General features: G+C 35.5%; 1 protein-coding gene and 1 long non-coding RNA gene across 6 annotated transcripts in view; one reads left to right on the top strand and one right to left on the bottom strand.

Annotated features, from left to right (window-relative positions):
• The window catches only part of LOC103271597, a 143,057-nt gene that overhangs the window by 100,753 nt on the left and 24,757 nt on the right, over window positions 1-17,547 (top strand). The gene's annotated exons all lie outside the window — the stretch shown is intronic.
• The window catches only part of UBE3A (ubiquitin protein ligase E3A), an 89,963-nt gene that overhangs the window by 54,485 nt on the left and 17,931 nt on the right, over window positions 1-17,547 (bottom strand). Inside the window, exons 3-7 of one of the 4 annotated variants that reach the window (XM_021718072.1) lie at window positions 10,517-10,580; window positions 8,241-8,359; window positions 7,709-7,823; window positions 6,484-6,679; window positions 4,886-4,930 (exon numbers count right to left, since the gene is read on the bottom strand). In XM_021718072.1, coding sequence (XP_021573747.1) covers window positions 4,886-4,887 — 2 coding nt within the window. In that variant the 5' untranslated portion in view covers window positions 4,888-4,930; window positions 6,484-6,679; window positions 7,709-7,823; window positions 8,241-8,359; window positions 10,517-10,580. Of the gene's footprint in view, window positions 1-4,885; window positions 4,931-6,483; window positions 6,680-7,708; window positions 7,824-8,240; window positions 8,360-10,516; window positions 10,624-13,596; window positions 13,725-17,547 lie in introns of those variants that run through there. The other 3 variants (XM_021718071.1, XM_008069071.2, XM_021718073.1) reach the window with 3 other exon arrangements.

Genomic DNA, 17,547 nt, shown 5'->3' with positions numbered 1-17,547 from the left:
CTATTTCACTTTTGGTCTCATCTCTTTTATTCCTTCCATCTACTAATTTAGATTTAGTTTGTTCTTCTTTACCTAATTCCTAAGGGGCAACATTAGGTTTTTCCCAAAGCTTTTTTCTTTTTTGATATAAGCATCTATTGGTATAAACTTCCCTCTTATAACTTTGCTGCCTCCCATAAGTTTAGATATGTTGTATTCTCATTTTTGTCTGTCAAAAGATATTTTTTAATTATCCTTTAAATTTATTCTTTGAGCCACTGGTTGCCCAGGAACATATTAATATTCATGGAGTCACAAGTTTTCTGTAATTCCTTCTAGTATTGATGTCTAGTTTCATATCACTGTGGTCAGAAAAGATACATGATATGATTTTTATACTCTTAAATTTTTTAAGACTTGTTTTGAGACCTAACATACAAGTTATTCTGGAGAGCATTTATCCCGTGTGTTTGAGAAGAATGTGTATTCTACCACTATCGGATGAAATGTTCCATGAATGTCTATCCATTTGGTATAGTTTACATGTGATGTTTCTGTAGTAATTTTCTTTCTGGATAATCTGTCCATTTTGAAAGTAGGACAGTGAAGTCTCCTATTATTACTGTATTACACTACCTTGCCCTTCAGATGCATTAGTATTTGATTTATACGTCTAAGTACTTTGATGTTGGGTATATGTATACTTACAATTGCTATATCCTCTCGATAAACTGATCCCTTCATCATTAAATAATGACCTCTGTCTTGTTTTATAGTTTATTTAACTTCATATCTACTTTATCTAAGTATAATTATCTCTGCTTTTGTAGTTTCCATTACCAGTGAATTTTGTATTTTCATATGTTTTCATATTACTAATAAGCATCTTTGTTCTTTCAGGTTGAAGAACTCCATAGTATATCGTAAGACAGGTTTGGTGGTGATGAGTGTCCTCTGATTTCATGTTTTTCTGAAAAAGTCTTAATTCGGCCCTCATTTCTAAAGGCAGATGTGCCAGGTAAAGTATTTTTAATTGGCACATTTTTTTTTAAAGTATTTTTTTTCTTAGCACACTGAGTGTATCATTCACTCTCTCTTGGCCTGTAAGTTTTCTACTAAGCAGTCTGCTGCTAGCCTTATTAAAACTCCCTTGTATTTGACATGCTTCTTTTCTCTTGCTACTTTCAGGATACTCTGCTTCCCTAATTTCTGGACAGTTTGATTATGTCTAGGTGCAGTCTTGTTTCAGTTGAACCTGACTGAAGAGATATGACCTTCCCATATCTAGATACCTCCCCCCCGACACAGTTACTTCTTTTAATAGGCTTCTGTTCCTTTGTGTCTCTATTTTCCTTCTTGAACTCATGAGTTCAGATTCTTCTGCTTGATCAATTCTGCTATTAATGCTCTCTCTTGCACTCTTTATTCTACTTATTCTATATTCCAGAATTCATTTGATTTTAAAAAGAAAAATAACTTAAATCTTTCTGTTAAATCTCTTATTTTGGTTATTTGCTGTTTTCCTGATTTGTTGAATTGTTTCTCTGCATGTTCTAGAAATTAACTGAGCTTCCTTGAAATGGTTACTTTGAATTGTCAAGCAATTCGTACGTCTTCATCTCTTTAGGGTTGGTTACAGATGCTCTATTTCTTCATTAGGTGGTGTCAAGTTTCCCTAACTGTTCTTCATCCTTGTAGGTCTGTGTCTGTACCTGTACATTTGAAGAAGTAGGGACTTATTAGTACAGTTTTTGCATACTACCTTTTTCTGAGAAAGTCCTTCGTGAGTTAGTCTGTTCAGAAATCCTAGAGCCTGAGTCCACAGGTGCTGGCCTGGAGGTCTGGGTATGCAGGAGATATCCTGGAGACTCAGTACACAGGTGCTACCCTGGCACCAGCGTCCACTAGGTGAGCCTGCGTCCACAGGAACCAGCCTAAAGGTTGGGTGAGTGGGTATTGGCCAAGACCCTGGATCAGACAGGACTGGCCTAGACTCTGGTACTGCAGAGGTGTAAGGCCACAGAGGTCGGCCTGGAAGTTGGGGCTACAGGGAATGGACTAGTACTGGGTAGGCTTGTAGTCTGGGGCTGTGGAACCTGCCTGAAAGCTCGGTCTGTGGGTACTAGCCTTAAGTCTGGGGCCGTGGGAGCCTACACAGTACTGGATATTACAGGAACAGCTTCAGTGTTAGGGTCTAAGGCAAAGTCTCTCTCCTTCCCCCAAGTGAAGGGCATCTCTGTCCAAGCTGTGCAGCATGGGGTTGAGGAAGATATGATGCAGATACTGCAAAACTGTTTCCCCGCCATCTTCAACATGTCTTTTCTTATTTCTGGATACACTCAGGTGCCATAATCTTTCACCACAATTCCTGAGCTCCTGTAAAAGTATTTTTGTGGGTAAGTAGTTGTTCAAATTGACGTTTCTGAAGTGAGATAAATGATGCAAAGTCTTATTCCCACCATTTTGCTGATATCTAGACCACAAGATACCAGGCTCTTCTTAAAACAACTCAACACCTTGATCTGGCACCACAATCATAAAAAGACAAAAGCTTTCCAACCATGGTCATAAACAACAGCATATTAAATGCAATTACCCCAATGTTAACATACTATACACATGCTGTTAGGGGTTCTGGTTCATCAGTTCTGCTAATATCTAACCCAAAAATACCATGCATAATCTTCTGGCTATTGTAGAAAAGTCTTTAAATTGTAACTGTACTAGGTCTCTAACCTCTGCTGGCTACTCAGTGGTATGAGATTCTTCACGCTTGATACGGTTTCTAACTTCGGCTAGTCATTCAGTGGCATAAGACTCTCAACAATATTTGATCCACTTCTTCATCCAACCCCTAAGTAACTAAGCTTTCAGTCTTCTCAAATCCCCTAACAAAAACTGTGTTCCCCAAAACATTAAAAAGTATCTCAAAAAAGGTTACCTGGTCACTAAAGTGCAATTAAGATACCACCTCACATCAATTAGGAAGACTACCATTCAGAAAAATTAAAAAAAAAAAACAGAAAGTAAGTGTTGGCAAGGATGCAGAGGAAAACTGGAAGCCTTGTGTACTGTTAGTAGAAATGCAAACTGGTGCAGTTGCTGTGAAAAAGAGTATGGCAGTTTTTCAAAGATTTAAAAATAGAGCTAACCATATATCCAGTAATTCCACTTCTGGGTATATATCCAAGAGAATGGAAAGGGGCTCAAAAAGATATCTGTACACTCATATTCATAACATTATTTATAATAACTAAAACATGGAAACAACCCAAGTGCCTATCAACAGGTAAACGGATAAGCAAAATGCAGTATATACATTCAATGAAATATTATTCAGTCTGAAAAAGAAAGCAAATTCTGTAACATGCTGCAACATGGGAGAAGCTTGAAGATTTATGCTAAGTGAAATATGTCAACCATAAAGACAAAAGTTGTATGACTGCACTCACAGAAATGCACATAGTAGTCAAAATAACAGAATGGTTTTTGCCAGGGGCTGTGAGGATGGAGAAAAGGGAGTTACTGTTTAATGGGTACAGACTTTTCAGTTATGTAAAATAGTTCTGGTGGCGGTTGCACAACAATATTAACATACTTGATACTATTTTTTTTAAAATGCTAAGATGAAAAAGAAAAAAATATTATTTAACACCTAAAAATGGTGAAAGTGATAAAGTTTATGTTATGTTCAATTTTAGCACAATTTTACATAAATTTGAGAAATGTATTTTATAGTCCTTTATTGGAGAGTCACAATGTACATCAACATTTAAATGAACTACTACAAAGAAAATCTTGACTTTTCTATCATCTACAATCACATTTAGTATCACATATTCACTTTACCTCACTGTTCTAATTTCATTAGATGGGAGGGGGGTTCTTTTCCCTTATTCAAAGTCAACCCATACACCTATATTTTCATTTCAACCCTTACTATCTCAAAAACCATTGCTTTGGTAATCACCACCTCTATTGACTCCAACTTCTTAGGTCCTTACACAGTAAATCACTGAAGTCTTATTTACTTCGTTTTCTAATTACTTGTCTTAAATCCAGAAAACTTTATTCTGAATTCCTATTATATCACTGCCCTTTTTAAGATTCTCATTAACTGAACTAGTCCACATGTTTCTCTTCAACCCTGTTTCTCTGTTGCAAGGCTATTAAAAACATAGCCACCTACTAAGCAAATTCTTTACTAAATCCCAAGTAACTTTCTAACTACCCAGTCTCATTGCCTTCATTTTCCTGGTTTCAGACAGTTCATGAACTAAAAGTCTTTAACTGCCTATTGCTCCTTACATATACTATGCTGCTTCATAACTTTGGCTAATGCTTCTGCCTAGAACAATCCTGCTCACACTCCCAGGTGTCTAACTCCCAGTCACATTTCAAGATTTTACTTACCCTTCACTGGTCATTCCTATTTCCCTGCCATTTGGACTAGATTCCTATTGCACAACCTCAGTACCCTGGTTACTGTTGCACCCCGGGTACCATTCTACCTCAGTGACTGAAATTATTTGCTTCTACATCTTTCACTCTGAGAATACTATAAGTTTCTGCAGGGTATAAACTAATTCTTGTGCGTCACTGTATCCACAATATAGTGTCTGATGTTAAATCTTTTCCCAATCTCCCTATTTCCTCACAACTGTTAGGGAAGCAAAAAAGACATAACAAGTCAGAAATATGCAATTACCTATCTAGTAGTAAATCTAGTGACTTGTTACCAAGGTTTAGAGGTATCTGGTAGAGAAAAAAGTAGACATGTTACTATCACCCAATTTGCTTCTAAATCATTACTTTAACTGGAAACTATTTTCAAGTAATATGATACCACTTAAGACAGTCTAGGGCAGCTTAAAAGACACCACAGCCTCAGCCAAGTTAGACTTACATTCGGCTAGCTTCAATGTCGTCAGACTGAGGTTCTTCTGGTGATCTGTAAAATGCAATTGAAAAAAAGGTTAGCAAAATATTTCATATTCCAAAAAAAGGTAATCATGTTACTTGGGAAGATAAATTTGTAAATAGGATTTAAGCACTAAATAAAACAGTTTTAAAAATGAAAATTTCACCAAGAAAAAAAGTGGTCAGATCAGACTGCCATACAACACATTTATTTTAAGTGATGAATTAGTAAGAGACTCAATGCATTTTTTTTAAGAAAAGGAAACTGCCAACACTATACTTAGATGACAACAGACAAACCAGTATGATAAGTCATAATTATTCACAAAGTCAAATATGTGTAATAAAAACACACAACCATAAAACTCTCTATAGCTAACTAAGTATTAGTTATCCACATAAATACTGGTACCCATTAGTATTCACAGTCTCAAACTTTTAGGTCAGGGGCTAAGAAACTACTGCCTGGGCAGACAAACTAAAGCCTGAGTTAGCCACCTGGTTTTGTAAATTAAGTATTACTGGAATGCAGCCACTTGTTCATTAGGTATGGTCTATGACTGCTTTCACACTTTAAGAGCAACCTGAGTAACTGTGGTAGAAATCATATAACCCACAAAGCTTAAACTACTTATTACCTGTCCCTTGAAGGGCCATTTTGCTAACCTCTGCTCTAGATAATTCAAGCTAAATTCATCAACCTTGGTAGGTTTTACAACACTTAAATCAGATGTACCAGTCTAATCATTATTATCTAGATTCAACAATGAAATTAAATTTTCCCAAAAACATTCTGGCAGTATGTACTATCTGCCAAAAGTATATCATTTGGGTTATTAAAGTTTTGCTCTGAATAGCTGTGAATGAACTTCAGTCTTAAATAGTTGCCAGTTATTTTGTCATTTCTAAACAAACTGCTGCTATGTTACATAGAAATAGTTAAAATTCTAAGACAGTAAGAAGGCTTTTGTCTTCATTTTGGGGTACATGAGCCAATTTTTTCTATACCTACCATTTTGTAATAAATAAAGTCATGTTACCCTATTCACTTTTATAAACAGCAACAATGTGTAACAATGAATGCTGTAAGGTAAATCAATATAATGCTGCTTTCTAACAGTTTCAAATTCCCAAAAAGGAAAGAAAATTTTTTAGTTCAAAAGCTAAATTTTCAAATTGGCAATACAAAAACCTGATTTGTGAATTTCTCACTGATTTTAGACTTCCAACTTTAAGCAACTTTAATAAAAGAATCTTTCAAATCAGATTCACCAGGGGGGAAAAAAGGTTTACTGAATATCTTTAAAAAGAAAAAAATCACTTCTTTATCAGACTTTCAAAATTATCCTTGCCGCAGTTCATTCACATTCTAAGGACAAGAATGGGAAGGGAAAGACTCCAGCAGCTCAAATATTTATTTTAGATCTTCTTTGCAGTATATTTAAATTTTCAGTTTTACACAAAATTATGTAAGAAGAAAAAACTGGGGCATGCTGGAGGGCAGTAACTTGGCAGTGACACAAATGCAAAAATTTCATTCCACCCTCTCCCCCAGGGAGCAAGCAAATCACCTCTGTGACACACCTGGTCTCCACCAGCTTTGTGGGTAAGTACCCCAAGATTGCTTCCAAACTTGTATCTCCCAGACAGAAGAGCTAAAAACTGATGATAACCCCATGTACCAGCTGACTCATTTTTGAAAGTGCGACCCTCCAGCATCAGATGTCATACTTTAAGGAGGCAGAGCTGGCTTGCAAAACAAAAAATAAACCTGCTGGTACTAAGGGAAGAGAGGAAGATTATAAGTTTTCAAACATGTAGGCAGCAAAACTTTCAAAATTAACAAGGAAAGAAAGAGAGAGGGGGAAAAAAATAAGGACATGATAGGAAAATAAAAATATTACTGCAAAAAAGTAAGACACAACAAGAAAGAAAACAAATCCACGTCTCAGAAGTAAATAAGTAACTGCTACAAAGCTTTCAGATCCTGTAATGGGACAGAAATTAAATACACCATCAAATGGTAATGACATCTATTTTCCCAATTTCTGTTTCCTAAACAAGAGAATATGTGAATGTCAGTATCAAAACGTTGCCGAATTGTTGCAGATATACTAGATTACTACTTAATACTTATATATATTAAAGTGGGCTGCTAAAAATTATGTATAAGTCAAACCAAATAACTTAAACCAATCCAGTCTATAAGGACAAAAGAGTAAGAAAGGACTGAACATTATTACGCTAAAATAAGTTGCCCTTGGTCTCTTAAACGTAGCATATATTGCTTTTTATTCAAATTAGAAATTGTTTTTTAATAAAGAGAAAAGTGAACATACATAGAACTAGCAGAAACATTTTTCTTGCAGTATTAATAATGTATGTCAGAATAACTTTTCTGCTTATAGTATATTTGTACAATATTCTAAATAAGTTACCAAAAAACTGTTCAAGTTAGAATTCAAACTCTCAAAACTGTGAAATATATACCACCTGTACTAGTTCCTATGCTTTATTTTGGGTTAGCCTATTTATTCTTTACTGTCAAGTTATTGGAAGTAACAATCAGTACATGTTCATATATTTGGAACATACAACCTAATTCAAAACATAGAACCAAAGAAAAGGTTAAAAAAAAAAAAACTATTGACAGGTTATCCTACAGTCTGTCAGAATAACAAGTGAGAAAGGAAATTTTAAAACTGAAACGATAATGATATAAGGTTAGAAAATAAAAAATAAATCTCAGAAGAGTCTCAATTTTAGGTCTTCATTTGGATTGCAGATAATATGGTCACAAAACGCCCACTAATCTGAATAGTGCAAGCATGAGCTAGCAAATTCAAATGGTGGCTCACTTCCAATAATACTGGGTGCAGCTTCTCCATCCTGCAAGCCACTCCTTTTACCTCCACTGTAACTCTCTAGGAAAGAAAAGTATACTAGTTTTATTAATACTATAAAAACTTAAGAGAAATGTTTAGTTAAAACATTCACTACATAAAAGGCACACTTTAAAATGCATATTAACATTTCTTCACATCTTTTTTATATGTTTATAAATCATGTTTATGAAAAATCTTGAAATTTTTTGAAAAGTACTTTACTATTATCCATATAGGTAGGTCTTTGGTGGTGGTTACTGATATTTTTACTGAGGGGGGAAAATAAAAACCACTGAAATATTTTTAGGAAGAGGATTAAATGGAAAAGTAGGTCAGCTCTCAGGTTCACTATTCTTAGCAGTATTCCTGCTAACTATACATTTTCTTTATTTTTACAGCATGTATTTCACTTTACAATAGCAGCCTTTTAAAGGCTGTAAAATAATTCAAAATTACCTTTTACAAGCTGTGGCCATTCGGTGACATCAGGGTGATCACAGCTTTGAGTCACTGATTAAAAACAGGTTGCACACCAGTCTAGCTGCTAACTTGATCTGAGCGTAGGCTTAATAACTCTAATAAATTAAACAAATCTTTAGTTAGAACATTTTAATATATAAACCCAATTCAATGTTCAAAAAATAAGCTTCAAAGCTTCAAATTTAGTGTCAATGTGAAATTCATCAGAATCATTACAGAAAAGTTTTTAAGGACTATTTTCCAGCATTTTTTTCCCTTAAATCATCTCTTCATTTGAGAAAATGTGGTAATAATCTCTTGTACTTTTAAGAAGTGTTGTACTTTAGGAAGCACTTTGGTCAACAGTACCTTGAGTCTCACAACAACTTTTACTCTACCTAATCAAGGCAGATAGTAAGAATTTTAAAGATATAATTTATAAGATATTTTAAGAATTTTAAAAAGAAAAAAATCAAGCAGGCTCAGAGTAATTAACTGACTTGCCCAAGATTTTAGAATTAGTGTTAAAACAAGAACTAAAACCCAGATCTACTGACTTCCTATAAAGGGTTGAATTTTTTGTTTGGGTTTAAATTTGCTACAAAGAGTCTCAATATTTAAATATAAGTAAATGAGCAAAGATTTCAAACATGGGTTGAGATCTATAAATTATGGCAATAGTTTAAATGGGACTAATTTAGCCAAAGGATTCTTAAGCTGCAGTCGCCAAGTAAACAAATGCTTAATGGAGTAGCTGTATACATACACACATAAACACACACACATACACACACCAAAATCTAGTTCTACTAATTTGGTATTTAAGTAGTCATTTGACATTAGCCAAAACTCCATGAGTACTGCATAAAAATATGTTCTACTCTTTCTCAGCCATTAACCTACAAGACTCAATTTCATGAAAGAATATGGCAAAATATAAAAGCATATTCTCCTCTTTCAGCCAAATATCTTTTTATCCCTTTATGGCTTTAGCCAAACTTTCCTGTTTGTCATTGTTCAAATTGAACAGGTCTCCTTAATCACACTGTAGTTCTGGTAATTTCACAGTATAAGAGATCATTTCAGGCTACTAGTTCTTCCCCTCATGAGTCCCCTATGAACTGTATATCCAGGCCAAATCTGAGAAGTAAACTAAGGTAAGATGAGAAAATCAGGAGACTTCATAGCTAACATCTCCAAACAACAGACAAGCACAGAAGGTGGTTACCAACACAGTTCAAGAACCCGATATAAAACAGCAAGGTATTTGAGAACCCCAAGAAGGTTGACACATCAATGTTTGGGCCTGTGCTTCCACAGCTATAAACACAGGGCTTCAAATCTAGATGAGGGTAAAAGCTGACCTGAATAGATAAAAATAACTTTAGGGGATTCTAATAAATTGAACACAGAATCTTTGTAAGAAATAACTCAATTTCCTATCATAACTATATGTCTCCTGATAAGACCACAGACGTTACTGAGTTCCTAAGGAAAAGAAGTGACAGTCCTGAAATGAACAATGTGGTCATGACACAGCTCCCCCTTAAGTTCTCATGAGACTAACAGTGTATGTGGATTTAGGAGATCCAAACAAGTCTAACTTTCCAACTTGTAAACACAAAAATGATAAAGTGAAAATATATTTTAATTGGCTAATTAATTGATGAATTAATTAAAAAGCAACATGCATTTGAAAATGAGTCAAGTCCTCTCTCCCAATCCCCTCTTTTATGAGGCACAGTGCTCAACAGCACAAACCGGCTCCAAAAACCAGTCTGGATTCATGTCCCTGTTTGGTCACTCACTAACTAGGAAATCTTGGGCAAATTACTTAACCCCTCTGAGACACAGTTTCCTTAAAGGCAGAACTAAGATAATAGGAGTATCTGTTTGAGAAAGTATCTGTTTGAGAAAGTTTCCTTGGATGAACAAGGAAACAACTAAATAGCTGAGAACAGTGCCTGACATATAATGTGCTCACAAGTGGAAGCTATTAATAAGGTTCATAGCCTAACAGCCAAAATTGACCCTCTCAATCTTCTTATGCATATTATTTTACTTCTCATAGCGCACTAATCTCGTGTAAATTATTTTAGCACCCTACTTGGGTCCCTCAAACAGTCTACCTGAAAGCATATTTAGTTAGTACCTAACACAATACTTTACATATGGTAGGCACTCAAATTTGCTCAACATATTTGTTATTATTGTAACCATGATATCAAGATATACATGCAACATGAATTCCAAAAAATAAAACAAAAACATACCATATTTCGCCAAACTTCTGAGGAGCTGGTGAATTCTAAAATCAGGCTCTTACAGATTTTTAACCTAAAATATAAAACACCTCACTCAATTCTTTTTATATAAACAACTGAATAAAACTTTCAAAATAATTACTAAAATTCAACATCATAAAATAAAAGCAAGTTTATTTTCTGTCATGTTTCTGAACGGCCAAAAATATATCAAGAGACAAATTACCCTCCTGTAGTTGCCAGGATGAGGGAAGAGTGGTGGTCAGGCAGGCCCTGCGCCCTGAGGGCTTTCAGCCAGCAAAGCCAAGTTTCCCACATTCATCCACAAGGCTTAGTGGTTTCTATTTTTAAAACCGTTGACTATATGCCTCCAATCCCTACAGATACCTATAGCAATTCTGCTTTTAATTAAATTCTGTAAGCTAAGCATCTGCTATGTTAGGTGCAAATACGGTCATTTCTCCACTACATCCTAGAGTAGCAGCCTTGGGCAGATCTTCTGACCTGAGTCTCCGAGTCTCCAGTGTCAGGTTACTGCATTGGAGAAAATGTATTAATACCTGCACTGGTACATAATAGGGCCTCAATATACTGTGACAACTGTTAAGTTCCTAAATCAACCATTAAAAACATACCTATCAAAACTTAACTCTTATAAAAAATAAATCTGAAGCTTAAAGTAAGTCCCCAAATAATCACGGTAAATAATTAACTCACTTGTAAACAATCAGATACCAGTGGAACAGAACTGAAGTTTTTATTTAATTCATTCCATTATATTATACATAAAGAAACCAAATCCTAAAGATTAAGAAACTCATCCACTGTCCTACAGGCTGATGGCAGAAAATGAATACACTGCATATAAACATTTTTTAATACAAATAACCTACTCTTAAGGCTTCAGTCTCCAATTTTAGTCTATAAAGGAATCATCTGGGGAGATCTAAAAATGCAACTGCTTAGCTCTACCCTCAGAGATTCTGATTCAGCGCATGTGTGGGGGCTGATGAATTTGCCTTTTTTAAAGAAATAAACAGAGATGAGATCTTGCTAGGTTGCCCAGGGTGGTCTTGAACACCTGGGTTCAAGCAATCCTCCTGCCTTGGCCTCCCAAAGTGCTGGGATTATAGGAGTGAGCCACCATGCACAACCTGAATTTGCATTTTTAACATACATTTCAGGTGACACAATTTGAGAAGCCTTGCCGTCATAGTTATGGATGATTAGGACACATAATCATAGAGGAGATCAATACAAATACAAAATGAGTAGCAGAAACTGTTAAGCACCAGCAATGTTAGGTGCACTCACTCACTTTGCAAATTTAACCATTAGAACCCTTTTACCAGACACAGTGCCCTTATTTTATCTATATTTGTGTCTTTCTCCAGAGAGATGTCTAATCTAATAAATAAGTAAAATCTAATAAGATATGCCTATGTCAATCTACATCTATCTCCCTCTCTAAAATTTTCACTTTGTTCATTTCTATTTTATTTTTAAAATAGTCCAACTGCCAACAACAATCAATCATTCTCTATCTCCCTGACACACATATTATTATTAATACAACTAGTATATCCTTCATCTCCTCTCCATTTCCTTTTAAATTTATGTTAAAAATTAATTTCACAAACTGGTTTTTCTATCACTGTTTATTATAACACCCAGCACTTCTGTTTCTCTTTGCACCATGTATATGGTGTCTTACATTTATGGATAAAACTTATTAAAACTCTCTACGCTTTGTCCACTTACAAATTTGACAACTGAGTACCTACTAGGTAGATGAAAACACAATGGTAAAGAAACTGGACAATCTCTTGTCCTTATGTGGTGAGGGAAATGAGCACAAACAATAAAAACAATCACAAATTATATAATCACAATGCATAGTTAGTGGTGTAAAGGAGAAATACAGGGAGTGGTAAGTGTGTATTATAATAAAAAGTCCTGACTTAGTCTGGCAAAAAGACATTCAAGAATGAACAAGATCATCAGACACACTAAGAAAAACCCTATCATTCCAGTCACCCAAATAAGAAAATTCTGAGCCATATTCTTAAGCGTCTCTCTCTTTCCCAGTACATCAAATTGCTTACCAACTACCATTTCTACCTCAGAAATTTCCCCACAGCCCAGCACTACCATATATATATATATATATATATATATATATATGGCTTTTAGTTGCTTCTAGAATAAAGCCAAATCTTTCAATCATGTCAGATGAGACTACACACAATTTGGACAAACCCTGCCAGTGAAGCCTCTTCTTCCAGAATACACCAAACTTCAAGAGGTCATGGGTATAATTCACTTTCATGCCTCTAGCTTGAAATGTTTGTAGAATAAGCATCTTACAAAAGATGATACTTTTCTCTTAGGTGACTTGCTTTTAGTCCTTTAACTAGTAAATACAAGGTTATGATTCAAACCCAAATTTGTCTAATGACATGATCATTCCCTTGTAACTCCGTTCTGATTTACACTCAAACCCTATAAATTTCATCTTTGAAATGCCTTGCTTCTTTTCTTCCCATTCTTATCAACACTGTCTTATACAGAGCCCCATTATCTCATCCAGTTTGCCTTTACCATCAACTCTGCTACTAGAATTATCTTCCTAAAAACTCAAATTTGGCCACATCATTTCCATAGTCAAAAGTTTTTATGCCTTCTCAATGCCCACAGGAAAAATTTCAAACTCCTTCACATATTATTTGAGGTCCTTGCTACATGGTCCCCATCCAGTCATTCATTACTGCCCACTATATGGCATCACCAGGTACCAGATCTATAACAGATTACTGGCTGTTATATACTGGCCATCTGTATTTCTGACTTCGATATTTTTGCTTTTTTGGCCACTTCACTCAGAAATGCTCCTGTCCTTTGCTAACCTCCATCCCCCACCCATCTATCATGCCGTGCCATATCTAACTTTCCTCTTCTAAGAGATATATACATCTCACAGGGTTCTCTAAACTCTTCTCCTATACATAATCACTGTCTCTTTTGGGTCTTACTATACATTACCAACACCATAATTTATTAGTTTCTACCTTATATTTATTATTGTATACCTTACATTACAGCTATTTGTGTACATTTGTCAGCCTCTAGTTGTAAGCTGGTTGATGGTAGGCATCATCTCTTCCATATTTTAATTTCCATAATAAGGGTGACAGTTTTCTTGACACCACACCTCCCCCCTACAAAAAAAAAAAAGGGGGAATCAGGATACATGGCCTGACAAAAGATCTTGCATTAATTCCAAATGTGATTCATGGATTTTCAAACAAGGATACCATTTCTTCCCAAATTAACACAAATTTAATTCAATGTGAAATAAACAACAGTTTATGTTAAAGACTAAATATGTAAAAATAACCAAAAAATGTTGTCACTAACAGGAATAATGTTCCTTTCTCCCACAGAACTTGCTCTACACCAGATCTTAAAGCATAATATATTAACTTATATAGTATAATTAAAATCAGTCCAACTTCTAAAAATGTTGCCAGTATACACTACAACTAAATATAGGTATACTCTATGACTTAAAAATTTCACTCAGTATACATCAATCACAAATGAGTACACATGTTCATAAGAAGACATTCACTGGAATGTTTAGGGTAGCAATACTCTTAATAGCCCCAAACCAAAAATGACCAAAATGTCTATTAACAGCAGAATAAACTGTGACATATTCCTAAAATAGAATACTACACAGCAACTATCATAATCAGTAACTACAACTAAAAATGTGGAGAAATCTCCCAAATACAAGGGGGAACCCGCCAAAAAAATTTTATTTAGAAAAACTGCGTATTCTTACATGTTTAAACTTCAGTCACCTTCAAAGCACTCTCCAACTAACGCAATGCACCTATCAAGATGCTTTTTTCTACTGCTCAAAACAGTTTCTGAACTCATCAATGTCCCTTTAGTGCTTCTGTTGTTTTTTGTTTCACCTCTTCCACACCAGCAAAATATTTCCTTTTGTGGACTTTTTTCCATCGGGAAACAAAAAAAAGTGCTGGGGTGAGAATAGGTAAATAGGGAGGATAAGGCACAGGGGTCATGCCATTTGGGGTCCAAAATTGCTGAACATTAGGCATGTTGTGGGAGGTATACTCGTAAACCACCCAACATGAAACGGGCAAACACACTGAAAGAATCTCAAAAAAAAAACAAAAAACTTCACTGAAGCCAAACACAGCCTCTCACAACGCTAACTGGTACACTGATGCCTATGTGTTCCTAGAACACTGAACTAGCGGGGGAAGCCTGTAATACAAAGGGCCCACCCTCCAAAAGGATGATTCTGGTTTTTCCAGGGGGATCTCCCTTGTATGTTAAATGAAAGAAACCAGGCACAACTGAATATGATTGAGTCTGGTCATATAAAGTATAAAAACAGGCAAATCTAACTTACGCTTTAAGTCAGGAGAGCAGTTACAATTGGAAGAAATGGGATAGTGACACAGAGCACAAGGAGCTACAGAGGAACTGCCTATATTGTTTCTTGATTTGAATGCTGGCGAAGTATGCATGCTCAGCATGTGAAAGCGCAACAAGTAGCACTACATGTACAGCACTTACAAATGTACTCTTCTGTCTGTACACTATATTTTAAAGCGTCTTTTTCCTTAGAAAAACTCAGTATGGTATAAGCATCAGACAAACATATAAGTAGAACAGAAAATAAATCCAGAGAAAGACCCAGAAAGTACATGACAGTTGCTTCTTCTCAAAAACAAGAAACTTCAGATCCTGGATAACAAGCAGAGCAAAACTGTAATCCATGAGAAAGCAAAAAAAAAAAAACAGAGCAGAGCCATCCACTACTTGGATTTCTGCCTGGAAGTACTTTTCAACTTGCAGTCAATGGAGATGAAACCCAATCAGAAAACAGCAGTCTCACTGAGGTCAGAGGTAAGAGATTAGAGCTGAGGAATCAGAAGTGGGTAAATTTATAAGGCAGAGAGGAGGGGTGCAAGGTAGAGAAAAGGCTCCAGAAATGTCATCTGGGAGACTACTGCTGTATACTAACTGCATGAGTAAGGTAAGAGATTCCATGAAGCTGGGGAAAAGAGGAGCTGTGAAATGAAATATTTCAGTGCTTATAAAGAACTGAGAAGACTCCTAAATTCCATCCAACCAGGGGGAAGAGAACCTGCTGACACTGGGAGCATTTAGTAGAGATTTAGAAGGACCATGCCTTAGGTAATAGCTACTACCAGTGAAATAAAGCCTAGAGAAGACACACCCTAATAAAGCCTAACCAGCAAGTTATTTAGCCGGCTGCCAGAACAAAGTTAACACTCTAAGAAAAAACAAAATCTAGTCACTCAGCAACAAAATATTACAATGCCCAGTGTCCAATAAAAAAATTATTAAATATATAAACAGGAAAATACGACCCATAACCAAGAGAAAAATCAACAAACTCAGAAGTGAATAACTAATAAATAAGATCACAGACAAGACTTTAAAATAGCTAATATAAATACTGCTCAACTATTCAAAAAACACGTAAAGTAAAACACACAACTAAATAAAATGGACCTAGAAATATAAAACAAAATATCTGAAAGTATTTGACAATGCAGAGTGGGAAACAGTGAAACAGAAAATGAAGCAAGCTGAAGCACAGAGACACAAAAAGACTGAAAAATAATGAACAGGATGTTAATAACCTGTAGACAATATCAACTGGTCTAACCTATGTGTAACTGGAATCCCAGAAGAAGAGAAAATAATGTAGAAGTAGAGGTGGTTAAAAATATGTAGAGAATCATGCCTGACATTTTCCCGAATTTGATGAAAACCATAAGTATATAGATTCAAGGGGGGGGGGGCCCTCAAAAATTCTCAGCAGGATAATCGCCAAAAATGAGCAGTGATAAAGACAAAATTTTCAAAAAAGTGAGGGTGAAAAGGGATTTTTACATAGGACGAAAAAAGATAAGCATAGTCATGCACTGCTTAATGACAGGGCTATATTCTGAGAAATTCATCATCAGGCAATGCCTTTAGGTGATTTTGTCATTTTGCATACATCATAGAGTATACTTACACAAACCTAGATGGTATAGCAACTACACACCTAGTCTGTATGGTGTATCCCATTGCTCCAAGGCTACAAACAAGTACGACGTGTTATTGTACTAAATACTGCAGGCAACTGTAAAACAATGCTAAGCATTTGTGCATCTAAACCTAGAAAAGGTACAATAGAAATATGGTATTATCATCTTATGGGACAACCATCGTCTCTGTGATCCCTTGTTGACTGAAATGTCATTATGTGGCACATGATTGTATAATCAAGTCTTCTCAACAGAAACGAATACTCAAAGAAAAACATGTCAACCGAGAAGTATATAGCATATTTAATCAAAAGAAAAGAAGCATACATGTTCACAAAGAGACTTTTTTTTTCACAGAAGTGTTCATTGTAGCTTTATTTTTAACAGCTAGGAACTGAAAACAGCCCATGTGTCCCTTAATAGAATGAAGTTACAAACCACTGAAATATCTAGTAACATGAATGGATCTCAAAATCATTATGCTGAGGAAAAGAAACCTTTTACAATGCATAAGTTTTGTCTAATTCTGCCTAAATGAAGTTTTAGAGGAAGCTAAACTAGTCTATGATAAAAACAATCTGAACAGTGGTTGACTATGAGGATGGTGTGGGGGCAAGGACTAAATACCAAGGGGTATAGGTTCTACACCTTGATAGGACTTTGCTGCAAAGTTGTCTATGCATTTGTCAAAGCTCATGAAGTGGTACATGCAGCAGACTGTTTTTTCCAAAGATGGCCACAATATAACTCATCCCACATGCTCTTCTTAAAAAATGTAACATTGTCATTCTCATGAAATGGTGGAGTCTATATCCCTTCTCTTTGAATCTGAGTGGCCTCTGAGACTCAATCAAGAGTATAGTCGTCCCTTGCTATATACAGGGGATTGGTTCCAGGACCCCCACAGCTACCCAAATCCAAGGATGCTCAAGTCCC

This window comes from Carlito syrichta, unplaced genomic scaffold (genome assembly GCF_000164805.1).
Source record: "Carlito syrichta isolate Samal-C Ts95f unplaced genomic scaffold, Tarsius_syrichta-2.0.1 Scaffold311792, whole genome shotgun sequence".
Taxonomy (NCBI): domain Eukaryota; kingdom Metazoa; phylum Chordata; class Mammalia; order Primates; family Tarsiidae; genus Carlito; species Carlito syrichta.
This window is presented reverse-complemented; position numbering and strand designations above follow the sequence as displayed.